This window comes from Bufo bufo, chromosome 3 (assembly GCF_905171765.1).
Source record: "Bufo bufo chromosome 3, aBufBuf1.1, whole genome shotgun sequence".
NCBI classification, from domain to species: Eukaryota; Metazoa; Chordata; class Amphibia; order Anura; family Bufonidae; genus Bufo; species Bufo bufo.
The window spans coordinates 168,790,529-168,817,419 of record NC_053391.1 but is presented as its reverse complement, the minus strand read 5'-3'; the positions used below and the strand labels follow the sequence as shown (position 1 = coordinate 168,817,419).

Here is a 26,891-nt window from a genome sequence, read left to right as displayed (position 1 = left end):
TCTTGTGACACATTGTACTTTATGCTAGTCATAAATTTGAGTCAATATATTTCACCTTTATGAAAAAATACAAAATTTACCAAGAAGTTTTTGAAAAATTCACAAAATTTCTCAATTTCTCTGCATTTAAAACCGAAAGCGATACCTCAAAATATTTATTAACATTCCCCCTATGTCTACTTTGTTGGCATCATTATGGAAATGTCATTAAATTTTTTAGGACGATAAAAAGGCTTAGAAGCAATTCTTAAAATTTAAGAAAAAAAGTGCCAAAACCCACTTTAAGGGCCAGTTTAGGTCTGAAGTCACTTTGTGGGGCCTACATAGTGGATACACCCAAAAATGACACCATTGTAGAAACTGCACCCCTCAAGTTACTTAAAACCGATTTTACGAACTGTGTTAACCCTTTAGGTGTTCCACAAGAGTTAAAGAAAAATGGAGATCAAATTTTTAAATTTCACTTTTTTGGCAGATTTTCAATTTTAATCCAATTTTTTCTTTAAAGGGAACCTGTCACCAGGATTTTGTGTATAGAGCTGAGGACATGGGTTGCTAGATGGCCCCTAGCACATCCGCAATACCCAGTCCCCATAGCTCTATGTGCTTTTATTGTGTAAAAAAAATGATTTGATACATACGCAAATTAACCTGAGACGAGTCCTGTATTGGAGATGAGTCAGGGACAGGACTCATCTCAGGTTAATTTGCATATGTATCAAATCTTTTTTTACACAATAAAAGCACACAGAGCTATGGGGACTGGGTATTGCGGATGTGCTAGCAGCCATCTAGCAACCATGTCCTCAGCTCTATGCACAAAATCCCAGTGACAGGTTCCCTTTAACACATTGATGGTTAACAGCCAAACAAAACTCAATATTACCCAGATTCTGGGGTTTACAGAAACACCCCACATGTGGTCATAAACTGCTGTATGGGCACACGGCAGGGCGCAGAAGAAAAGGAGCGCCGCATGGTTTTTAGATGCCATGTCCCATTTGAAGCCCCCCTGATGCACCCTTACAGTAGAAACTCCCAAGAAGTGACCCCAGTTTTATTGGTACTATTTTTGATCATTCATTATTACACTTTGTTGTTTTAGCAGAGTGTTTATTTTTACAGCGTTCACCTGAAGGGTTCGGTAAAGTGACATTTTTATACAGCAGATAGTTAGACGTGGCGATACCTAATATGTATACTTTTTCTTATTTATTTAAGTTTTACACAATAGCATTTTTGAAAAAAAATTACGTTTTAATGTGTCCATGTTCTAAGAGCTATAATTTTATTTTTTGAGCGATTTTCTTATGTAGGGGCTCATTTTTTGCGGGAAAAGGTTATGGTTTTATTGGTATCATTTTGTGGGACATAAGCCTTTTTGATCACTTGGTGTTGCACTTTTTGTGATGCAAGGTGACAAAAATGGCTTTGACAGGTTTTGTTTTTATCGGACTGGGTCGATCATGTGACATTTATAGAGCCAGCCGTCATGGACGCAGCAATACCAAATATGTCTATTTAATTTATTTTTTTCTATTCCTTACTTAGTGAATTTTTTTTTTTCCTCTTTTTTTTTACATGTGAAACTTAATTTTTTAACACTTTATTTTACACTTTTCATCCCCCATAAGGTCATACAAGACCTCTGGGGGACATTTAACTTCACTTTTTTTTCCCACTGTTGATTTCTTCTGTAACTGGGGCTGACATAGTAGCCCCAGTTACAGGAGAAATACACCCCAACCCCCAGAGAGGCTGTACAGCCTCAGAGCAGGCCTGGTCGAGGTCTGTGAAAGACATCACAGCTCCTGCGCTTTCCGGCCCCGGCGATCACATGACCTCGATCAGGCTCGGTGAGTGCTGTGTATACAGCGATCTAGAAGGAAGGGACACCTGGGCACTGTCCCTGCCTTCTCTAAAGGTTGCCCTGCTGTCACTGAAAGCAGGCAACCCGATCTGCAGCTGCACGATTAGCGTGCAGCTGCAGTTTCTGAATGGACCTTCAGGAACGTCCATTCAGAAATTGAGAACCACCTTCCAGACATTTTTAGTCTATGGGCGGATGGGAGGTGATTAAGCACTCCCTCCAGGTTTATTATTGTTGCTATGGAACTTTGGATCAGTTTTTTTGCTGCTCACTTGTCTGTTACATACTGTAGTTACAGTAAAAAAGAAAAGTTCATCAAGTGATAATTCTGGATTTGAACTTAAAGGAAGAGGAGGAGTTATTTTCATAAGCATAAGGGTCCATTCACACGTCCGTAAAAACACGATCCGCAAAACATGGACACCTGCAATGTGCGATCCGCAATTTGCAGATCCGCACAGACACTAATAGAAAATGGCTTTTCTGGTCTACAATTGCGGACAAGAATAGGACATGTTCTATTTTTTTCAGGAACAAAATTACGGATCCCGAAAAAACTGATGCGGATCCCGAAAATGCAGATGCGAATCCAGGAAATTTGGATTTGCATCCGTTCCAGCCCCATTGAAAGTGAATGGGTCTGAAAATTGCAGAACGAATGCGGACCCAAATTACGGACGTGTGAATGGACCCTTAGTTATTTACTTGTAAGAATTCATCTAAACCCTTTATAAAACTGTCTGATACTATTGGCCATATTGTCGAGTCAGTTTTTCATCACTCAATGGCTCCAGGATGCTATATGGATATACTCTACCTCACATACATTTAATGGCTCCATGTATATATACTTAATGGCTCTAGGAATCTATGTTACATAATGTAGCGTGGGTTGATGTGGATGTAATTGTGTATTATTTTTTTGTACACAATCTATTGGACAATTCATTTCTGCTGATAACGTCTTTTATAAAAAAAGTAAAAAATATATATATACTGCTCAAAAAAATAAAGGGAACACAAAAATAACATACTAGATCTGAATTAATTAAATATTCTTCTGAAATACTTTGTTCTTTACATAGTTGAATGTGCCGACAACAAAATCACACAAAAATAAAAAAATGGAAATCAAATTTTTCAACCCATGGAGGTCTGGATTTGGAGTCACACTCAAAATTAAAGTGGAAAAACACACTACAGGCTGATCCAACTTTGATGTAATGTCCTTAAAACAAGTCAAAATGAGGCTCAGTAGTGTGTGTGGCCTCCACGTGCCTGTATGACCTCCCTACAATGCCTGTGCATGCTCCTGATGAAGTGGCGGACGGTCTCATGAGGGATCTCCTCCCAGACCTGGACTAAAGCATCTGCCAACTCCTGGACAGTCTGTGGTGCAACGTGACGTTGGTGGATAGAGCGAGACATGATGTCCCAGATGTGCTCAATTGGATTCAGGTCTAAGGAACGGGCGGGCCAGTCCATAGCATCAATGCCTTCGTCTTGCAGGAACTGCTGACACACTCCAGCCACATGAGGTCTAGCATTGTCTTGCATTAGGAGGAACCCCGGGCCAACCGCACCAGCATATGGTCTCACAAGGGGTCTGAGGATCTCATCTCGGTACCTAATGGCAATCACATGGAGGGCTGTGCGGCACTCCAAAGAAATGCCACCTCACACCATTACTGACCCAATGCCAAACCGGTCATGCTGGAGGATGTTGCAGGCAGCAGAACGTTCTCCACGGCGTCTCCAGACTCTGTCACATGTGCTCAGTGTGAACCTGCTTTCATCTGTGAAGAGCACAGGGCGCCAGTGGCGAATTTGCCAATCTTGGTGTTCTCTGGCAAATGCCAAACGTCCTGCACGGTGTTGGGCTGTAAGCACAACCCCCACCTGTGGACGTCGGGCCCTTATATCACCCTCATATATATTATACACTGCTCAAAAAAATAAAGGGAACACTTAAACACAATGTAACTCCAAGTCAATCACACTTCTGTGACATCAAACTGTCCACTTAGGAAGCAACACTGAGTGACAATCAATTTCACATGCTGTTGTGCAAATGGGATAGAAAACAGGTGGAAATTATAGGCAATTAGCAAGGCACCCCCAATAAAGGAGTGGTTCTGCAGGTGGTGACCACAGAACACTTCTCAGTTCCTATGCTTCCTGGCTGATGTTTTGGTCACTTTTGAATGCTGGCGGTGCTTTCACTCTAGTGGTAGCATGAGACGGAGTCTACAACCTACACAAGTGGCTCAGGTAGTGCAGCTTATCCAGGATGGCACATCAATGTGAGCTGTGGCAAGAAGGTTTGCTGTGTCTGTCAGCGTAGTGTCCAGAGCATGGAGGCGCTACCAGGAGACAGGCCAGTACATCAGGAGACGGAGGAGGCCGTAGGAGGGCAACAACCCAGCAGCAGGACCGCTACCTCCGCCTTTGTGCAAGGAGGAACAGGAGGAACACTGCCAGAGCCCTGCAAAATGACCTCCAGCAGGCCACAAATGTGCATGTGTCTGCTCAAACGGTCAGAAACAGACTCAATGAGGGTGATATGAGGGCCCGATGTCCACAGGTGGGGGTTGTGCTTACAGCCCAACACCGTGCAGGACGTTTGGCATTTGCCAGAGAACACCAAGATTGGCAAATTCGCCACTGGCGCCCAGTGCTCTTCACAGATGAAAGCAGGTTCACACTGAGCACATGTGACAGAGTCTGGAGACGCCGTGGAGAACGTTCTGCTGCCTGCAACATCCTCCAGCATGACCGGTTTGACATTGGGTCAGTAATGGTGTGAGGTGGCATTTCTTTGGAGGGACGCACAGCCCTCCATGTGCTCGCCAGAGGTAGCCTGATTGCCATTAGGTACCGAGATGAGATCCTAAGACCCCTTGTGAGACCATATGCTGGTGCGGTTGGCCCTGGGTTCCTCCTAATGCAAGACAATGCTAGACCTCATGTGGCTGGAGTGTGTCAGCAGTTCCTGCAAGACGAAGGCATTGATGCTATGGACTGGCCCGCCCGTTCCCCAGACCTGAATCCAATTGAGCACATCTGGGACATCATGTCTCGCTCTATCCACCAACGTCACGTTGCACCACAGACTGTCCAGGAGTTGGCAGATGCTTTAGTCCAGGCGTTGTAGGGAGGTCATACAGGCACGTGGAAGCCACACACACTACTGAGCCTCATTTTGACTTCTTTTAAGGACATCACATCAAAGTTGGATCAGCCTGTAGTGTGTTTTTCCACTTTAATTTTGAGTGTGACTCCAAATCCAGACCTCCATGGGTTAAAAAATTTGATTTCCATTTTTGTATGATTTTGTTGTCAGCACATTCAACTATGTAAAGAACAAAGTATTTCAGAAGAATATTTAATTAATTCAGATCTAGGATGTGTTATTTTTGTGTTCTTTATTTTTTTGAGCAGTGTGATATATATATATATATATATATATATATATATATATCTCCCTTTATTCCCCTTTGTGACACCATAGATACAGATTTAAATGTACATTTGACTTGATCTTAATGTTCATACTATGGGATATGCTCTTTGCCTTAACTTTTTGATCGTAGAGATGTTTATATGACTTCACAGAATTCCGGGAGGAAATACAAATATATGATCAAGATAGTTTCCGATGTAACCATGTATTAAGTTCTAGATGAAACCACTGATCATGTAATCCATTTAGATACAAGTTGTAACCTGCTCTTTGTTTTTCTGTATTACAGTCTGATGAAGGCCTATGTTTATGGCCAAAACGTCACGTGTAAAATTGCCGCACCTCCAATATAAAAAAAAATAAAAAATAATCACTTAGTGCACCCCATATTGCTGGAGTTATCCATCATTTGATATAACGGGGTGGGAACCAGACATCCAGTAGCAACAAAATTAAGCAGGGTGCCACAATGTTATCTTGTAAATAAGTAAACAATCCTCAACACCTCTAGAGACTGAACTCTTTCTTATCCAGACATCTGTAGCACAGAGATTACTACCCAGAAGCATAACTGTACATTGATCTACATTGAACCACATTTGCCAAGCTGATGCCCATTCAGATTATCCAAGTCAGCTTTTATTTTATGGACATCTTCCATAGACTGCAGTACTACATAGCTTTGAGTCATCTGCAAAAATAGAAATGGTGCATTAATCCCATCCTTGACATGATTAATATTAAATAGGGGACCCAACACTGAACCATAGGGTACACCACTTATAGCCTGGGACCATTCTGAATAGGAATCATTGACCAAAACTCTGGACACAGTCATTTTCAATATAATTATAAAATATAATTGGAGCCTATAGACCTTATTTTGCTTATTAAAATGTCTATAAGGGGCAGTATCAAAATCCACAGCTGCCCTTCTGTCTAGGCTTCTACTCACCTTGTCATAAAAACAAATCTTAGTCTGACAATTTCTGTCCTTCGTAAACCCATGCTGGTTATCACTTATGAAATTAGTAACAGTCACATAATCCTGTGTATATAGTCCCTTAAGAGTCCTTCTCACAACAGAAGTTAAGCTTACTGGTCTATAATTACCCGTGGAGGACAGAGCACTTTTTGAATATGGGAAGCACATTTGCCTTGCGGCAGTCACTTGGAACTTCATAATTTTTAGAGATTCTCTGATTAGTTATAAATGGGGCACAATAACAACTGAGCTCTTCAAGAAATCTTGTGTGCAATCCCTCTGGGCCTTTAGCCTTGTTCACATTTACCTTATTTAACTTAGCTTGGACCATATCTACATTTAGCCAGCTAAGTATATTACTGGATGTACTAACCGCCCTGGCACCACTGATATCAGCTTCTCTCTCTCTCTCTCTCGTATATACAGAGCCAAAAACCTATTTAGTAACTCTGCCTATTCCTCATCTTCAGTGACGATCCCCCCTTAGTCCATTATATTTTCTGGTACAGGGGCTTCAATATAATTGGGGGGGGAAAAAAAAAGCTGCGACTGCCTCTACATCACAATTATCCAATCAAGTTACTGTTCATTGAAGTCACATAAAATTCCTACTGGTGTTAGTGGAAACAAGGAGTTGCTTTATTAATCTGGTCTTCAACCACCTTTGAAAAAAGGACAATGAAAGTTTAAATATATAAATATCAAAAGTAGAACATTGAAGCCATTTTTTGTTATGTACCCAAATTCTAGTTTTCCATGTTTTGTTGCCTAATCAGCACATTTAATTATTCATGTAAAATTTTTAACGTGATTTCTTAAGTATGGCAGTTTACATATTTAGCAACTGACATGTAGGCAGTTGTAAAAAAAGGGAACATTATCCACATTGACATGTTTTATTGGACTTAATAGATGAAATCATTTGAACATTAAGATTGATGACAACACATCATAATTATTACTTCCTATGCTCCATTTATGAGGTTAAATAAAAAGCATAGTTTGACTGTTCCGTTGAATCACAATCTGAATAATATTTTTCAGGGACTGAGCACGAGTTGTCATCTATCAGAAGTGTAATGAATAACCCTATTTTTAGATAGCCGTCAGCTAGGCCTCTAAGTAACAGCTAGTCTCTTCATGCAGCTACCAAGAATGCTAATATAACTAATGACTGTTGTTTCGAGCTATGAATCACTCACCAACTAAACTTCCATTGCAAACAATTTGTGAGTTATCTGTCTTGATAAATCCTGGAAATAAATTTTCCACAACACCTTCCAATCAAACTGTGAAGAGTTGTTATATAGCCCCAGGACAGAAGATATCTCTTGTTTTCAGCTGATACAAGCTGTAATGAATCCTTCTGAGAGAATTCTGAGCCTTTGTCCATAAGTCTATCAAAGACTTAGTGCCATCAAGAAGAATTACTACTATGGCTGTCACACTGCCTACACAGATGACCTCTATACATAAGACCTGGTGATCATATGTAACCAACACTGCGCACAGAAGCAATGCAGTACGCACAGGTTTATATTAAGTGGATATGTAGCTTTTTTATATATCATTTATGTGTACTCTATAAGAGCACATCACCAGACAAAGCCCTCATTGTTAGGGCTCACGCACACAAACATTTTCTTTCCATGTCCTTTCTGCAGAACCATTCATTTCAACGGGTCCACTCAAAAATAAAAAAAAAGATGCAGAAATGGAATGCACACGGAGCATGTCTGTTCTGCAAAAAGAATAGAACATGTCCCATTATTGACTGCATTATGGACAAGGATAGGATAGTTCTATTAGGGGCCAGCTGTCCCGTAAAATACAGAATGCACACAAACGTCATCCATATTTTTTGCAGATCCGTTTTCTCGGACCGCAAAATACATACGGTCATGTGCATAAGCCCTTAGGCCTTGCACAACTTAGATGAAGTTCAAAGGTGAATGAAGGGCAATGTAATAGTTACGGATATTTTATACTCCAGCTGAGTAAATCCGTACAGCGTTTCCCAAAAACCAAGTAAATTCGAAGGTGTTGTGAATATATAACTCCCAATCCCCCACAAACAGGATCCAGGACTTCAAGCAGGGGGTAAAAATGATCAACTTGATAAAAGACAGCTGTATCCTGGAGATAATTAGATAAAGGGGCCGGACATAGTCATCGACCGCATGGAACTAAGACCATTGCGTTTGCTAAATGTATCACAGGCAATATCCATTGAGTTTGTGGATTGCGTCACGGGCAATATCCATAGTGTTCATTAACTGCGTCACAGGCAGATGAGGTGGTTTGTGTACACTTAAAGGGCGAAATAGGGTTAACTACATGAACAGCAGACAAAATACAAGAGTCTGGACATTCCTAAAACAGTGGTTATCACAGTAATAGTTTATCCTTGGTGTATATTACTGCTTCTTAGCTCTCAGCCAATTAGATGCTGAGAATGAGCTTAGATGGTACCACCTGGAGACTAAAAGGCCTCTTTCACACAGGCATCCTGGATTTCCTCCAGATGCATTGCAGGAAAACCACACGAGTAGGCACGCATGCGTTCCGATGTTCAGTTTTTTTCCGCGTGAGTGCAATGCATTTTGCACGTGCATGAGGGAAAAAAACAAACAAAAAAAAGCAAAAAAACAGTGTGGTACCCAGACCCAAACTTCTAGGTGTTCAATTCATTTTATTCCCTTATAACAGGAAAAGAGCATTCTTATGTATGTTTACGTGTACTTAGTATTTTTTATTTATTTAAAACAAGCGTTTTGCATAATTATTTATACATAGGAACAATCTTATATTCTTTAGTTATTGTAATTAGTTTGGGCAGTTATAGAAAAGTGGAGGGAGTTTTCTGTTCCATGCCATGATTAAGACTAGTGATTCAGCTGCTTTGCCAAATTCTACAAACAAAAATAAAAATATTTCTCGCTTCATGATGAAGTGCATTTATTTGTAAGTACAAGAGCCGAAGTGCATTCAGAGCCGATCGCTGCATCTGATAGCAATGTTACAATGTAAAATCTGTTGATTGCAAAGAGCCAGCCACCACCATCTTGACTGAAGATCTAACACGAAATCTCACGGCACTAATACACTTCAATGTAAATGTAAATTAATGCCGACAAGTGATCAGTATTTTTGCTGGAGAGAAAACTGCAGCATACTGCAGTATTTTCTACGTCCAAAACACGCAAGAGGGACTGAACTAATGCATTAAGCTCCTGTGACGGAACTCAATACTAGAAAACAAAAACGCTAGTGTGAAAGTACCCTTACCTCCGCTCAAGGAAAATTTGTTAGTTACCATTAAGCACCAGGAAATTAGGCTTCGTGGCAAAGCAAGTTTTCCCCTGAAATTCAGATCGAATTCCACTTTGCGTTGCGCAAATCAAACCCAAGACCGCATAAGACAGTAGAAACGTGAAAGTGAATGGAACCATTACATGTGAGTAATAAGGCCTTTTGGAATTTACACTATTATGCTCACTGGATTATCCTTCACTTCTATGCTTCCTCATCTTCTCTGGTGACACACTCTTTAAAAGAGAATGTATTACCTATGTTATTAACCATTTTTTTCCCCCTAGTTATTTTTATTATAATTTTTTATTTTTTTATTTATGCGCAAGGCTATGGAGGCATCATCCCCAAGTTGCTGTTAAGAGAATTTAGTGGGATGCTTTATAGCAGCCACATGGACCACAGGCACAATAGATAAGAGACTACTGAATTCCATGTGAGTTTTTGTAGGTATGCTCTGTGCAGGGGTCATTGTGCAGAGAGTGGGAGTACATAAACTGACAGCTATTGTGAATGGATTTGAACAGAATAGGAATTGCCAGTGTATGATTAATCTTAGTGGCAAGGGTGAAAACCACAGGATTTCGGGACTTTGTTTAAAGGGATTGTCTAGACTAAGTGATGGCCTTTACTGAGGATAGGCCATCATTAGCATGGGGGTATGATACCCCGCCATTCAGCTGTGCAGAGTAGCTTTGTCGCTGGAAGTCGGACCCAGAACTTCACAGCACTGTCAATATTGTACAGTTCAGCACTTATCATTGCATTGCACTTCCATTTAAGTGAATGAGCGAAAAAGTCCTGTTGTTGGAACTAGGCTCTCTCCCTATCACATGGATCAAAACATCAGAAGGGCCCCCCCCCCCCCCCATAGCAGGCTGTGACCAGTGTCAATGCATCATAAGTGATGTCACCTGTAAGGCTAGAGAAGCAGGTCACCGTTATGGCCTGCTATAGGCTGCAAACTCCGCCAGCTGTATACACCTGAGAATAGGTCATCAATATAGGAAACAGCACTCAGTATCTTTAGGGGTGGAGTTTCCAAAATGGGGTTACTTTTCAGGGTTTCATTTGTTATTTCACCCGAGAGCCTCTAAAGTTTGTCAACACATTGGGCTTCAAAATGTGGCTAGTACTCTTTGGCTCCTGAGCCCATTCATGCAAAACAATGGGATCATAAAAAGTATTTCTAAAACTAAGAAATACCAACTTTTCACACTGGCACACAATAGGCACAAGATATTAGACACTGACAAGGCATATGTGAGGGGGGAAAAAAAAATTACAATTTTAAACTTTACACCATCTGTTGTGCATTCATTTTTGCAAAACATCTGCACTCCTTGAAAAATTGCTTGGGGGATGGACATGTTTTTGTAAACTGAAGAATCAGGGCAATATTGAGGTTATATGTTATATGAAAAAAAGGATTAAAATTAGAAAATCTGGAGCACTTGAAGGGTTAATAAAAAAAAAAAAAAAAATATGTAATTAGACTTACCCGTAATTCGGTTTCGTTGAATCCACCATGACGGCTACGGATGAGAACTCCCGGATTACTAAGTAGGGGGCGGGGAGGGGGTAACTGCTCATAGCACTCTTTGGCCGAATGCCAAATCTACTGCAGATGAAAAATTTAGGCGGCAATGCCTAATGAAAGTATTTATACTGGACCAGGTTGCAGCCTTGCATATTTGGTCAAGAGATACTCCTGCTTTTTCCGCCCAGGAGGAGGCCATAGCTCTAGTTGAGTGTGCCTTAATACCAAAAGGGCATGTCTGGCCCACTAAACTATAGAAGAGAATAGTAGTTTTTATCCAACATGCTATTGATGTTTTAGAGAGTTTTTTTTACCCCGATTTCTTCCTGAAAATTGAATTAATAGATCATCTTTCCTAAAAGGGGCTGTCACTTTTTGGTATTGGTTAATAGTCTCCCTTACATAAAGTAGATGCCATTTTTCGGTTCCCTATAGTAGGAAGGTAGGATAATCTCCTGGTCCCTATGGAAGTTACAAACCACTTTTTGGAGGAAACCCGGATCTAGTTTTAGAACGATAAAAATAAAAAAAAGTTAAAAAATAAAAAAAACACTAAAAAAAAGTATGGTTCCTTACATGACAGGGCCTGGATTTTACCTACGCGTCTAGCAGATGTAATTTCTATCAGGAAAGCAGTTTTAAAGGAGATGTTTTAGGGAGATTTCCGATAGTGGGGAAAAAGGAGGATTTGTTAATCCATTAAGGACTAAATTTAGGTCCCATAGCAGAGTATTTGACTTTAATGATGGTCTGAGTCTAGACGTGGCTTTAATAAATCTTCTAACCCATGATTTGAAAGGTTGGTGTCGTAGAAGGCCCCCAAGGCAGAGATTTGTACTTTTAAAAAAAGTATACTAGGCCTAAGGTCCAAGTCTAGGCCCCTTTGTAAAAATTCCAAGATCTTTTGTATGGAAAGGGACGAAGATGGCGTTTGACTTTTTTCCTACTGTCTTTAAGGGTACCAACTACAGAATTTGAGGCCCCTGCTCCTAAGGATCTCGCTTTCAGGTTGAGTGAGCAGAATCGGTTGACCCTTGTATTATTTTTGGATGCAAATAGGTCTATTTGTGGTTGGCCCCACTTGTTTGTTTGGTTTTTAAATCCAGCCATTTTTCAAAAACTTTCTCCTGGGTCTAGGGTTTGTCTGCTCAGAAAGTCTGCCTCTATTCTCGGAACCTTTCAAGTGAATGGCTGTGATGGATAAGACGTTTCTTTCTGCCCAAAAGATTTTCCTTGTTAGATTAGTTTTTTGGGACTTTGTGCCTCCTTGATGTTTCAGATAGGCAACTGCTGTTGTATTGTTTGAGTATATTTTTAGGTGTTTGCCACTTAACATTGGGTTAGATTTCAGAACCTCCCAGACCACCCTCAACTCCCTGTAGTTTGAGGATTCGTTTTTTATTTGTTCTGGCCATTTTCCTTGCCAGTTTGAGGAGCTCACTATTGCACCCCATCCTGTTGCGCTTGCATCGGTTACTACTAGGGATAAGCGAACCCGAACTGTATAGTTCGGGTTCGTACCGAATTTTGGGGTGTCCGTGACATGGACCCGAACATTTTCATAAAAGTCCTGGTTCGGTGCTTTTTGATAGGCTGCAAAGCAGCCAATCAACAAGCATCATACTACTTGCCCCAAGAGGCCATCACAGCCTTGCCTACTATTGGCATGGCTGTGATTGGCCAGTGCAGCATGTGACCCAGCCTCTATATCAGCTTGGGTCACGTGGCGCTGCACGTCACTCTGCTGATACAAGTGTAGGGAGAGGTTGCAGCTGCGACGTTAGGGCAAGATTAGGCAGTGATTAACTCCTCCAAAAGACTTCAGTGATCGATCTACAGCTGTGGATCATTGAACTGCTGCTATTCAATTGCTCAGTGTTTTTAGGATGCCCAGAGCGTTTTTCAGTCACTTTTTTCTGGGGTGATCTGCGGCCATTTTGTGGCTTGCTTGTGCGCCAGCACAAGCTGCCACCAAGTACATTTAACCATCAATAGTGTGGTTATTTTTTGGCCATATACTACATCAGGGGCAAGTTGAGCCTGTCACCCAGCGCCTAAAAAATAGGCCTCACATTTATATTAATCCAAATCTGTCATTACTGCTTTAGCTGGTAAAGTTATTTTTAGTGACAGCCAAAGCACAGTTTTTGTTCTGGGTTGAAAAACAAATTCCAAAATTTGCAATTCTCTAAATTAGTGGTTTCTGCTGTATCAGGCCTACTTTAAATCTATCCCTAAAAGGGTATATTAGATTCAAGGTGCTGATAGGGTAATTCTCACACACGCTACAGTGCAGATCCAAGTCTAATTCTGTCCGTAAACGTATACCTGTCACCCAGCGCCTAAATAGGCCTCAAATTTATATTCAGCTAAATCTGTCATTACTGGTGTGCGTGTATTAGTGTAATACGGTACCTAAATAGATAGCCAGATAGTGTTAGGTGTCTAAAAAAAAAAAAAAAAGCCTGAATTTTAATTCAATACATTGGCCCGAATAATATTTTTCTTATTGTGGTGAACGGTAACAATGAGGAAAACATCTAGTAAGGGACGCGGACATGGTCGTGGTGCTGTTAGTGGACGCTCTGGTGCTGGGAGAGGACGTGGCCGTTCTGCCACAGCCACACGTCCTAGTGTACCAACTACCTCAGGTCCCAGTAGCCGCCAGAATTTACAGCCATATTTGGTGGGGCCGAATGCCGTTCTAAGGATGGTAAGGCCTGAGCAGGTACAGGCATTAGTCAATTGGGTGGCCGACAGTGCATCCAGCACGTTCACATTATCTCCCACCCAGTCTTCTGCAGAAAGCGCACAGATGGCGCATGAAAACCAAGCCCATCAGTCTGTCACATCACCCCCATGCATATCAGGGAAACTAAGCATCAAGTTATGCAGCAGTCTCTTATGCTGTTTGAAGACTCTGCTGCCAGGGTTTCCCAAGGGCATCCACCTAGCCCTTCCCCAGGGGTGGAAGAGATAGAATGCACTAACGCACAACCACTTATGTTTCCTGATGATGAGGACATGGGAATACCACCTCAGCACGTCTCTGATGATGATGAAACACAGGTGCCAACTGCTGCGTCTTTCTGCAGTGTGCAGACTGAACAGGAGGTCAGGGATCAAGACTGGGTGGAAGATGATTCAGGGGACGATGAGATCCTAGACCCCACATGGAATGAAGGTCGTGCCACTGACTTTCACAGTTTGGAGCAAGAGGCAGTGGTGAGACCGAGCCAACAGCGTAGCAAAAAACAAAGAGGGAGCACTGGGCAAAAGCAGAACACCAGCCGCCAAGAGACTCCGCCTGCTACTGACCGCCGCCATCTGAGACCGAGCACCCCAAAGGCAGCTTCAAGGAGTTCCCTGGCATGGCACTTCTTCAAACAATGTGCTGATGACAAGACCCGAGTGGTTTGCACGCTGTGCCATCAGAGCCTGAAGCGAGGAATTAACGTTCTGAACCTTAGCACAACCTGCATGATCAGGCACCTGCATGCAAAGCATGAACTGCAGTGGAGTAAACACCTTAAAAAAACAAGGAAGTCACTCAGGCTCCCCCTGCTACCTCTTCTGCCTCGGCCTCTTCCTCCGCCTCTGGAGGAACATTGGCACCTGCCGCCCAGCAAACATGGGATGTACCACCAACACCACCACCTGCGTCACCAAGCATCTCAACCATGTCACACGGCAGCGTTCAGCTCTCCATCTCACAAACATTTGAGAAAGCGTAAATTCAAACCTAGCCACCCTCGATCCCTGGCCCTGAATGCCAGCATTTCTAAACTACTGGCCTATGAAATGCTGTCATTTAGGCTGGTGGACACAGACAGCTTCAAACAGCTCATGTCACTTGCTGTCCCACAGTATGTTGTTCCCAGCCGGCACTACTTCTCCAAGAGAGCCGTGCCTTCCATGCACAACCAAGTATCCGATAAAATCAAGTGTGCACTGCGCAACGCAATCTGTGGCAAGGTCCACCTAACCACAGATACATGGACCAGTAAGCACAGCCAGGGACGCTATATCTCCCTAACTGCACACTGGGTAAATGTAGTGGGGGCTGGGCCCCTGGCGGAGAGCTGTTTGGCGCACATCCTTCCGCCGCCAAGGATTGCAGGGCAATATTCTTTGCCTCCTGTCTCCTCCTCCTCCTACTCAGCTGCTTCCTCCTCCTTCTTCCACCTGCTCATCCAGTCAGCCACACATCTTCACCACCAACTTGGGTAAATGTCAGCAGGCCGTTCTGAAACTCATATGTTTGGGGGACAGGCCCCACACGGCGCAGGAGTTGTGGCGGGGTATAGAACAACAGACCGACGAGTGGTTGCTACCGGTGAGCCTCAAGCCCGGCCTGGTGGTGTGCGATAATGGGCGAAATCTCGTTGCAGCTCTGGGACTAGCCGGTTTGACGCACACCCCTTGCCTGGCGCATGTGCTGAATTTGGTGGTGCAGAAGTTCATTCACAACTACCCCGACATGTCAGAGTTGCTGCATAAAGTGTGGGCCGTCTGTTCGCGCTTCTGGAGTTCACATCCTGCCGCTGCTCGCCTGTCTGCGCTACAGCGTAACTTCGGCCTTCCCGCTCACCGCCTCATATGCGACGTGCCCACCAGGTGGAACTCCACCTTGCACATGCTGGACAGACTGTGCGAGCAGCAGGCCATAGTGGAGTTTCAGCTGCAGCACGCACGGGTTAGTCACACTGCGGAACAGCACCACTTCACCACCAATGACTGGGCCTCCATGCGAGACCTGTGTGCCCTGTTGCGCTGTTTCGAGTACTCCACCAACATGGCCAGTGGCGATGACGCAGTTATCAGCGTTACAATACCACTTCTATGTCTCCTTGAGAAAACACTTAGGGCGATGAAGGAAGAGGAGGTGGCCCAGGAGGAGGAAGAGGGGTAATTTTTAGCACTTTCAGGCCAGTCTCTTCGAAGTGACTCAGAGGGAGGTTTTTTGCAACACCAGAGGCCAGGTACAAATGTGGCCAGACAGGGCCCACTACTGGAGGACGAGGAGGAGGTGGATGAGGATGAAGCAGGTTCACAGCAGGCTGGCACCCAACGCAGCTCGGGCCCATCACTGGTGCGTGGCTGGGGGGGAAAACGTAGGACGATGAGCCTCCCACAGAGGACAGCTTGTCCTTACCTCTGGGCAGCCTGGCACACATGAGCGACTACATGCTGCAGTGCCTGCGCAACGACAGCAGAGTTGCCCACATTTTAACGTGTGCGGACTACTGGGTTGCCACCCTGCTGGATCCACGGTACAAAGACAATGTGCCCACCTTACTTCATGCGTGATAGTAAGATGCGCGAGTACAAGCGCACGTTGGTAGACGCGCTACTGAGAGAATTCCCAAATGTCACAGGGGAACAAGTGGAAGCCCAAGGCGAAGCAAGAGGTCGCCAACGCAGCTGTGTCACGGCCAGCTCCTCTGAGGGCAGGGTTAGCATGGCAGAGATGTGGAAAAGTTTTGTCACCACGCCACAGCTAACTGCACCACCACCTGATACAGAACGTGTTAGCAGGAGGCAACATTTCAATAACATGGTGGAATAGTACCTGTGCACACCCCTCCACATACTGACTGATGGTTCGGCCCATTCAACTTCTGGGTCTCCAAATTGTCCACGTGGCCAGATCTAGCCTTTTATGCCTTGGAGGTGCTGGCCTGCCCGGCGTTTTGTCTGAACGTGTATTCAGCACGGCAGGGGGCGTCATTACAGACAAACGCAGCAGCCTGTCTACAGCCAATGTGGTCAAGTTGATGTTCATAAAAATGAACCAGGCATGGATCCCACAGGACCTGTCCATCCCTTGTGCAGATTAGACATTAACTACCTCCCCTTAACAATATATTATTGTACTCCAGGGCACTTCCTCATTTAATCCTATTTTTATTTTACCATTATATTGCAGGGCAACCCAAAGTTGTATGAACCTCTCCTCTGTCTGGGTGCCGGGGCCTAAAAATATCTGACAGTGGCCTGTTCCAGTGGTGGGTGACATGAAGCCTGAATCTGTGTTATGGGACCTCTCTCCTCTGCCTGGGCCTAAATATGTGACAGTGGCCTGTTCCAGTGGTGGGTGACATGAAGCCTGAATCTGTGTTATGGGACCTCTCTCCTCTGCCTGGGCCTAAATATGTGACAGTGGCCTGTTCCAGTGTTGGGCGACGTAAAGCATGATTCTCTGCTAGGACATGCAGACTGATTCTCTGCTGACATGAAGCCAGATTCTCTGTTACGGGACCTCTCTCCTCTGCCTGGGTCTAAATATCTGACAATGGACTGTTCCAGTGTTGGGTGACGTGAAGCCAGATTCTCTGCTATGGGACCTCTCTCCAATTGATATTGTTAATTTTTATTTATTTTATTTTTATTCATTTCCCTATCCACGTTTACAGGGGATTTACCTACATGTTGCTGCCTTTTGCAGCCCTCTTGCTCTTTCCTGGGCTGTTTTACAGCCTTTTTAGTGCCGAAAAGTTTGGGTCCCCATTGACTTCAATGGGGTTCGGGACGAAGTTCGGGTCGGGTTCGGATCCCGAACATTTCTGGGAAGTTCGGCCGAACTTCTCGAACATCCAGGTGTTCGCTCAACTCTAGTTACTACCTGTATCCCTGGTTCTTTTTGCCAGAAGACCCCCTTGGTAAGATTGGATTCCATTTTCCACCAATTTAGGTCTATTTTTACTTGCCAGGGGATTTTTATTATCCTGTCAAATGATGACGGTGTTTGTTCCAGGTGTTTAGAATCCAGGATTGGATGGTTCTTGTGTGGGCTTGGCTCCAGGCGACCGCTGGTATACAGGAGGTCATGAGACCTAGGATACTCATTGCGTTCCTGATCGAAGTATTGTTTTGGGTTTGAAACCTTCCAATCTTTTCTATTATGGCCTTCACTTTTTCCAGAGGTAGTAAAGTCTTTTGGGCATCTGAGTCTAGGATTAACCCCAGGAATTTCTTGTTGAGTGATGGTATTAGGGAAGACTTCTTTATATTTATCAGCCAACCCAGGCTAGAAACTTTCTGTAAGAAAGTCTCCGTGTTTTAGACTGATTCCACTACTGAATTTCCCAATAGAAGAAAGTAGTCTAGATTAGGGAAAATTGTAAGTCCCGCTTCTCTTAGGGAGGGCAGTATTTCTACTACAAGTTTTGTAAAAATCCTTGGTGCAGATGAAATGCCGAACGGAAGAGCGCAGAATTGGAAATTATGAATTTGATGATACGGGCCTGGCAGGACAAACCGCAGAAATTTTTGTGAATTTTGATGTATCGGGACGTGATCGTATGCGTCTGAGGTCTACAGACGACATGTATGCTTCTTTTCTTATTAGGGGTACGATTGAGATGGATTCCATTTAGAATTTTTTGTACACTATGGACCTGTTAAATCTTTTATGTTTATGATGGTTCTGGAAGAACCATCTGGTTTCTGGATTAAGAAGAGTCTTGAGTAGAAACCCTTGTTTTTTTCTGGTATTGGAAGTTGTTTTATTACCTTCGACTCTTAATTCTATTATGCCCTGCCAGATTTTTGAAAGGGTATCTGAAGCGTGAGACGTTACCTGGAACCTTTTGGGTGGGATGGAGGTAAATTCTATTTTGTATCCGTTCTATACAATATCTATGACCCAAGGAGTTTAATGTTGTAATATTCCACTGAGCAAAAAAAATAAAAATAAATTTTACCTCACCCACTGAAGTAGCCACGATATTTGTTTTAATTTTAAACAGAGGTTTCCCAACACTTCCTTAGGAGGGAATCTGCTTTCTGTTCCATGGGGTCACATAGTTGGGACAAGTCTTCAAGTGGCAAAGGTCGTAAAAAAGACTTCCTTACCATTTGAACGTCGATTTTAGGGGTCTCGTCAAAGATTTTTGATTCAGTTGGATCAAAAAGTAATCTTTTCCTAAATTCTTTAGAGACCCCTAGTCTTTTTTCAGGATCTGACCATTCGTCAATAATAATTTTTTGATATTTCCGTTAATGGGAAAGATCGTAGCTTATTTGGTACGTAATCCCCCAAACATTTCATCCTGAACAGATCTAGTTTTATGGATGTTATCAATGCCCATGGTTTCCCTGACGGCTTTAATAAGCTCGTCCATGTCTTCAGAGGAGAAAAAAAAATATTTTCTCCCCCTTCCTCCATTATCTCTCCCTCTGATAATTGATCCCCATCTAGAGATTGTGTTTAAATGCCGACACTCCTTCCATGTCCTCAGAATCTGAGGAGGATGGAACAGATAGCCTCGTTTATTTTTTTTAATGTGAGGTGCATTTGGAGGGGGTTGGAGAGAGTCCAAAGATGATTTGAACGGTTGCTCTTCCTTCAGAAGGTCACTAATGCAAATTTTGCAGAGCTTTTTCTTATGTCCATCCGGCAATTTTTTGGAGCAGTTAATTCACTTAAGATACTTTGGTTTTTTATTGTATTTCTTTACCCTAGGCAGAACGAGCACCCTAATTAGGCCTATGGACTAAGGAGGCAACATATACAAGAAAATGTGCAGGCTTTTCCCCACTGGGAGACTCATGGTTGGAGTTACCAAAGGTGGGTCATTGCAGTCACCGCGGGTCCCAGGTGCTTCCGGAGCCGACATCGCTGCTGGAGAGGCTGGGGGAGGGAAAGACGCCGGCTATGCGCTCCTGCGCTTGTTTGATAGACTGGCGTCATCAGGGGCCGCCCGCGCAATGATGTGTGCTCCCATAAGCTCCGCCCCCTCCCAGGAAGCGCAGAATGCCGCGAAGACTCTGGCCCGTTCGTAAGGAAGACTGCCTCTGGCCCCAGTGAAAACCAGGCCTCCCAAGTTGGAGACTAGGTCCATATTAACCTCCCCAGCCCAGCTTTGGCATAAGCTGCGGGAGGGCTGAAGAGGAGATTGTTTTACCAATAGTTTGTTTTTTAAGAAAAAAAATAAATTAAAGAGGACCTTTCACCGATTCTTACCCTATGAACTAAGTATACAGACATGTGGAGCGGCGCCCGGGGATCTCTCTGCACTTACTATTATCACCGGGCGCCGCTCCGTTCTCCTGCTATGCCCTCCGGTATCTCCGTTCCCTAAGTTATGGTAGGCGGAGTCTGCCCTAGCGCTGGCCAATCGCATTGCAGAGCTCACAGCCTGGGAGAAAATAACCTCCCAGGCTGTGAGCTCTGCGATTGGCCAGCACTAGGGCAGACTCCGCCTACCATAACTTAGGGACTGGTATCTCCACCTACTATAACTTAGTGAGCGGAGACGCCGGAGGGCATAGCAGGAGAACGGAGCGGCGCCCGGGGATAATAGTAAGTGCAGTGAGATCCCCGGGCGCCGCTCTACATATCTGTATAGTTAGTTCATAGGGTAAGAATCGGTGAAAGGTCCTCTTTAAAGAAACTCTTCTAACCCCCGTAGGATTTACTCTGTGCTCCTAACCCCTTAGGGGCAGGAAAAACACTGAGGGTGAGGGCTTCTTAAACTCTGTATTTCCTGCCCTATAGGAGGTAAATCTCAACTGTAGCCGTCATGGTGGATTAAACTGATTTCTACAAGTTAAAACCAGATAGCAGCACACATCCTTTGGAGCATCAAAGGCCTGGGAGAAGAAAGAGTAGGGAATGAGAGCCAGGACGCAGGTAAGACATCTTTTCTTTACAGGTCCCCCCACCCCTGCCCCCCATTCTTGCACAACCCCTTTATGGCCAGTGCAAAAACTGCAGGATTTTATGTTCTCTTTTAACTATAGGTAGTGACATGAAAAATTTAAAAATAAAACCACCAGAAGATCTTTAAAAAAAATAAATAAGGTTTAAACAAACATTTAAACAAGAGATCATTTTCTGGTAACATTCAATTTAGGCCTCTTGCCCACAAACGTAAGGGCTCTGTGCCCATGCAAATAGCGGTCCGCAATGCACGGGCACCGACCGTGAGGCAGTCGCATTCACTTGAATAGGGTCCGCGTTCCGTAAAAAAGATAAAACTTGCACTAACTTTTTGCGGAATGGAAGCACAGAACTGAACACCACAGAAGCACTCCATAGTGTTTCAGTTCTGCATCGCATCTCTGAATTTGCCGACCCATTCAAGGGAATGGGTCCACATCCGTGATGCGGAATGCACATGGCTGGTGACCTGTGTATTGCAGAACCACCGTAGGCGGTCTGCAGCATGGGCACGTAGCCCTTACGTTCATGTGAAAGAGGCTTTAAAAAAAAAAAGAAATTTAAGGTTTAGAAAATTGTGCATTTTTCTGTAACTTTTGGATTTTTGTACAAATAAAAAGATAAAGCATATTCACTTGAATTTACTACTAACAAAAGGACAATATGTCGCAAGCAAACATTCTTAGAATGGCTTGGATAAGCAAAAGCATTCAAGAAATGTTACCACATAAGGGGAGATGACAGATTTGGAAAGTTAAGCTGGGTCCTTAAAAGAGGGGGGGGGGGGGGGGGGGGTTGTGCTTTTCCTATACCGACTACCAATCCTCCATATCAGATCAATATCAGATCATTGGGGTCTCAAATCCCAACATCCCCCGCTGATCAGTTGTATGAAGAGAATTCAGTTCTTGTTGAAGTACTATATTCTCAACCATTTACCTGCTCGCCATCAACATTGCAGCGGTGAGCTGTGTAATGAAAACTCCCCCACCCTATTCACTTCAAAGTGGGACAACTCCATCCTATTCTCTTGACTAGGATGGACCTGTCCCCTTGAAGGGAATGGGACGGAGGGGCTGTAATTACACTGCTCACCGCTGCAATGTCGATGGCAAGCAGATAAAAAGTGAAGAAAATGCAGTGTGTGTGTGTCCTGCCCATCTGATATTGATGACCTATCCTGATAATAGGTCATCAATATAGGTAAAGGGGAGAATCCCTTTAAGATGAAAAATGGCTAGGTCCTCAAAGGGATTAAATGACCCTTTAAAAAAACAAAAAGTTACCTAAACTGGGGCACAAACAGAACACTTGACAACTCCTTTTCAATTGCAGACCCACTAATTCTGTGTCTCCACTCCGGCACCAAAGATGGTCACAACTCTTAGACTACATGATGCATACTGTGCATTTGGTAACCCAAGACACATTCAGCTGCTCATGGATTTGCTAGATTTTTCTCATGTGAACCATGTTGGCGAATCCAAGAACACAAATAGGAATTGGCTTAGGCTACCAATGCACAGTGTGCATTAGATAGCCTGAGAAGCAGCGCAGCTATAGGGGGTGCAAAGGTAGCAGTCACTACCCGGCCCAGGAGCCTGAGGGGGCCCAAAGACCCTTGTGCCACATAAGACACTGATATTATGAAAAGTGCATGACAGGAGGGCTCTGTTATAGATTTTGCACTGGGGCCCAGAACCTTCAAGTTACACCTCTGGCTGAACAGAAGGGGTTAGGTCAAGAATTTGGCAGGAGGGGGAAGGGGGAATGCCGTAAATTTTTTGTCTCAAGCATAAAGGATGGCATCATATAAAAGGTTATGTTCATTACCAGTTAAGGCTCATGCACACAACTGTGTGCTGGCAGAGCCCCTGACTGGGTCCATAATACACATGCGGCAACCCCACTTTTACTTTAATGGGGTCCGCGATTCGCATCGCAAAAAATTAGTGCGTGCACCTTTTTTGCAGTGCGGAGGGACAGACGGAAAACCCAAGCAAGCAGAAGAGTTCAAGTGAATGGGCCCGCATTCGTGATGCAGGGTGCACATGCTGGTGCCCATGTATTGTGGACCTGCTGTATGCGGGCCGCAATACAGCCACAGCTGGGAAACTGCTCTGTGCATGAGCCCTTAGGGTCCATTCACACGTCCGTAGTGTATTGCGGATCTGCAATACACCGGGCCGGCACCCCTCTAGAAATGCCTATTCTTGTCCACTATTGCAGACAAGAATAGGGAATGTTTTTTTTTTGTTTGTTTTTTTTCTCTGGAGCCACAGACCAGAAATGCGGACAGCACAATGTGTGCTGTCTTTATCCCTTCCGTTCCTATTGAGAATGGGTCCGCACCCGTTCCGCAGAATGGATGCGGACCCATTGTACAGACCCTTAATGTGATTTTAATTTTTGAACCAAGAGGTTGCTTTAAGTTGAATGGCCAGTAGGTTACATTTCCCCTTCACAGTTGGTGTAAGGCCATCCGCATCCTCCTCTGATAAACAGATGATTATTCATCGTGTGACAGTTGGAAAAGGGTTGTTTAGCCAAGACAACCACTTTATGATAGGCTGATGGCAGGCTGCCTTCTGGGGAGTTCATGTAAAGGTCAATTTTTTTTCTACAAGATTTTTGGGATTACACAGTAAATACAACACTATACCTGATCTCACAGGATATCTGCCCGTCATGAAGGCTGCTCGACTAGGTGTACATAATGGAGCAGCCGCTATGTGTTGGGTTAGCTTCGCCCCTTCTGTAGCTAATCTGTCTATATTCGGGGTCCTGAAAAATAAAAAACATGATTATAGTTTACTTGAACAGCTCTTCATTTGAATACTTCTAATTGGATAAACGGCTATGGACTCACACCCATTTTAATGACATCATGCAGCTCTGATAAGGGCAATCTGTCAGTCATTTATTTCCCATCCATGGTGTTACGAATTCAATGCTGCCCAAACCCCTGATGAAACCAGATTAGCTGGTGAAACATGTCGGGGGGGCAGTCTAAAGTTTTAGTTTGCTGACCTCATGTTTATGTGCCTTCAAGGGTTTAATTAATACACAGATATGTGCTATGCTATAAGCGATCAGTGCGCACTTCAATCAGAGTGGTGGTGTGGGGAAGTGCACTCCCAGCCACCGTCTAAAAATGAAGCAATTCAATAACAGTGATCTGGCACTAATAGTAAGCATCAGCTAGTTTTAACCCACAGTGTTCAGAGTTCACTTATAATAGTTAATAGATGTGCTTACTTCATTTTAAGCAAATGATTAAAAGTAAAATTTTATTATCTGGGACAAGAATGGAAATTAGCCTGTAGCTATGTGATTGTGTATCGTTAAATCCTTTCCCAGATAAGGTCTCATTTACTCCTGTGTATTTCTCCTGGGCGCAGTTATCTCCTCCCTGGCTGCGAGCACATCCAATCAGAGCGCCGCTTTTAGCCAGGGAGAAGGAGCTCAAGTTCTCGTCGGAGAAGGAGCTCAAGTTCTCGTCGGAGAAGGAGCTCAAGTTCTCGTCGGAGAAGGAGCTCAAGTTCTCGTCGGAGAAGGAGCTCAAGTTCTCGTCGGAGAAGGAGCTCAAGTTCTCGTCGGAGAAGGAGCTCAAGTTCTCGTCGGAGAAGGAGCTCAAGTTCTCGTCGGAGAAGGAGCTCAAGTTCTCGTCGGAGAAGGAGCTCAAGTTCTCGTCGGAGAAGGAGCTCAAGTTCTCGTCGGAGAAGGAGCTCAAGTTCTCGTCGGAGAAGGAGCTCAAGTTCTCGTCGGAGAAGGAGCTCAAGTTCTCGTCGGAGAAGGAGCTCAAGTTCTCGTCGGAGAAGGAGCTCAAGTTCTCGTCGGAGAAGGAGCTGCGATTCTCGCGAGAATTTGAGCTCCATCTCCCTGGCTAAGAGCGGGGCGCTCTGATTGGATGCGCTCGCAGCCAGGGAGAAGATAACCGCGCCCAGGAGAAATACAAGTCCACGCCTTGTATAACCGAGTCGCCTCATTAGCATATGAGGCACTAAAAGATATGGGGACCATAGCAAACTGACAGGGAGTTATTCAGAAAATAAAAGTGCCAAGACATCAGTGGGGGCCGCACTATAAAAGGTAGAATAATTAGATTAAGCTGACACTTAAGTAAGCTTTACAAAAGTGACAAAAGTTTAAGACAACAACATAAATGAATAGAAGCATTATCAAACCTGAGCGTTCTGTTTCCGTAACATCCCACATCTCCAATTCCAAGGTCATCGACCATTATCAGAACAAAATTGGGTCTTGACTTCGTAGCACATAGTACAGTAGTGGTCAGCAAGAATGCCAGCACTAACAAAAGCTTCATTTCTAGGAATAGAAATAGGCCAAGTTAAATGGAAAATAAAATAAAAACTGTTAATGAAAAGGTAGTTGATTAATACTAGTCAAATAGGAAATTCAAGTGTGTGGGTGTGTGTTGCTAATGACCAGGGCCATTAAATTGACAAGGCTAGGCAAGATATCTGGCCCTATCAAGAGGGAGAAAGGAATGCCTTCAGCAGTGGGGTATTGACACGTTGACAAACTGGCACTCCATGGGATTTAGCCAGTCCCTTGTTTCTCCAGAAGCCAAATTTACATATTAAAAGAGCGCATCTGTCCAAAACGGAACAACGTAGAATTAAAAAGGTATTGTTGGAATCAGCAAGATCAACTTAACCAGTATGCCTGGTTTAATAGGGTTGAATCTGCTGATGGATTCTCTTAAGACAGTTTCCTTATTTCTCTCTGATAAATATCATATCGAATACAGACTGGTAATTGAACCAGGAAAGATCATATGACCCTAAGAGGAACTGGGAGGACTCTCAGCCTGTGAGCCAATCACAGGCATGGAGGGTTGGGCTGCGATTAAGGGTGGACGGGTATTTGCAAGTGTCTAACAGAAAACAATCTTAGGGACAGTGTGCAGTCACAAGTTTTTATTCTACTGTCAGGGACAATGAACAGAAAGGCTAGAAAGAAGAATTTTGTTGACTAGGGAATGGCAGAGAAAGCTGTCAGCCTGGGAGTGACCAGTGAAGAGCCGATGCTGGTTGTGCCTGCAGCTGCAATTACTGCCTTATAACACAGCATCAGCTAAAGCAAACTACCTGCAAGGACTTTTTTGGGCCATTTTAACAGAAACATAGGTGCGTGAATATATTCTTTACCATTAAGAGGTAGATAAAGCATTTGAAATCTGTGAAGATACCTGAAATACTAGTCCAAAGTCCGTGTCAGGGCATCTCCAGGCAGTTTTCCTCCTTAGGGCTCGTTTACACGACCGTTGGTGCCCCATTCCCATATTGCGGACCTCATTCGCGGATCCGCAATACACGGGCACCGTTCCGTTGTCTTTCCGCATCATGGATGCAGACCCATTCATTTCAATGGGTCCGCAAATTCGGAAATGCAGAATGGTGTGGAACGGAACACTACGGAGTGCTTTCTGGGGTTCCATGACTCCGCACCGCAAAAAGATAGAACATGCTCTTCTTGCGGAACGGAGGGATCGCGGACCCATTCAAGTCAATGGGTCTGCGATCCCCATGCGCCTGCCCCACGAAAGGTGCCCGTGCATTGTGGACCGCAATTTGCGGTTCACAGCACGGGCCACCAACGGTCGTGTGAACGAGCCCTTAAGTTTAGGAAAACAGCATACTTGGACAGGTTGGTGTGTGTGTGAGAATAATTGCATCAGAGGTTGACAACTTTATTTGACGCTAAAGAAAAATGTCTGAATCTGCACATTTTAATGCCCATAAGACATTAGGCCCAAAAGAGTAGTAGCAGGACCAGCTATCTAGCTAGAACTAGTAGGCTGCAGTTGTCCCTGCCGTCTTTGGAAAGGAGCAACATCATCATCAAGGAGCAACATCATCATCAAGGAGAAAAAAAGGATGAGATAGTGGAGAAGTGAACATCCAATCTACACAGTTGCAAAAGGATGACATGGAGGTGGCTTCTGAGACTGACACCTTGCCATGGAGCCAAGGGTCACAGCATACCTCCTGATCCTTTCAGCCCCTTCCTATTAGGGTGCCTTTTTTT

General features: G+C 43.9%; 1 protein-coding gene across 2 annotated transcripts in view; it reads right to left on the bottom strand.

The window, feature by feature from the left end:
* Nucleotides 1-26,891, bottom strand: part of STS (steroid sulfatase) — a 359,318-nt gene that overhangs the window by 250,210 nt on the left and 82,217 nt on the right. For both annotated transcript variants that reach the window (XM_040423755.1, XM_040423756.1), the window contains exons 2-3: nt 25,025-25,166; nt 23,500-23,621 (exon numbers count right to left, since the gene is read on the bottom strand). In XM_040423755.1, the coding sequence (XP_040279689.1) occupies nt 23,500-23,621; nt 25,025-25,164 (262 nt within the window). In that variant the 5' untranslated portion in view covers nt 25,165-25,166. The remainder of the gene's footprint in view (nt 1-23,499; nt 23,622-25,024; nt 25,167-26,891) is intronic.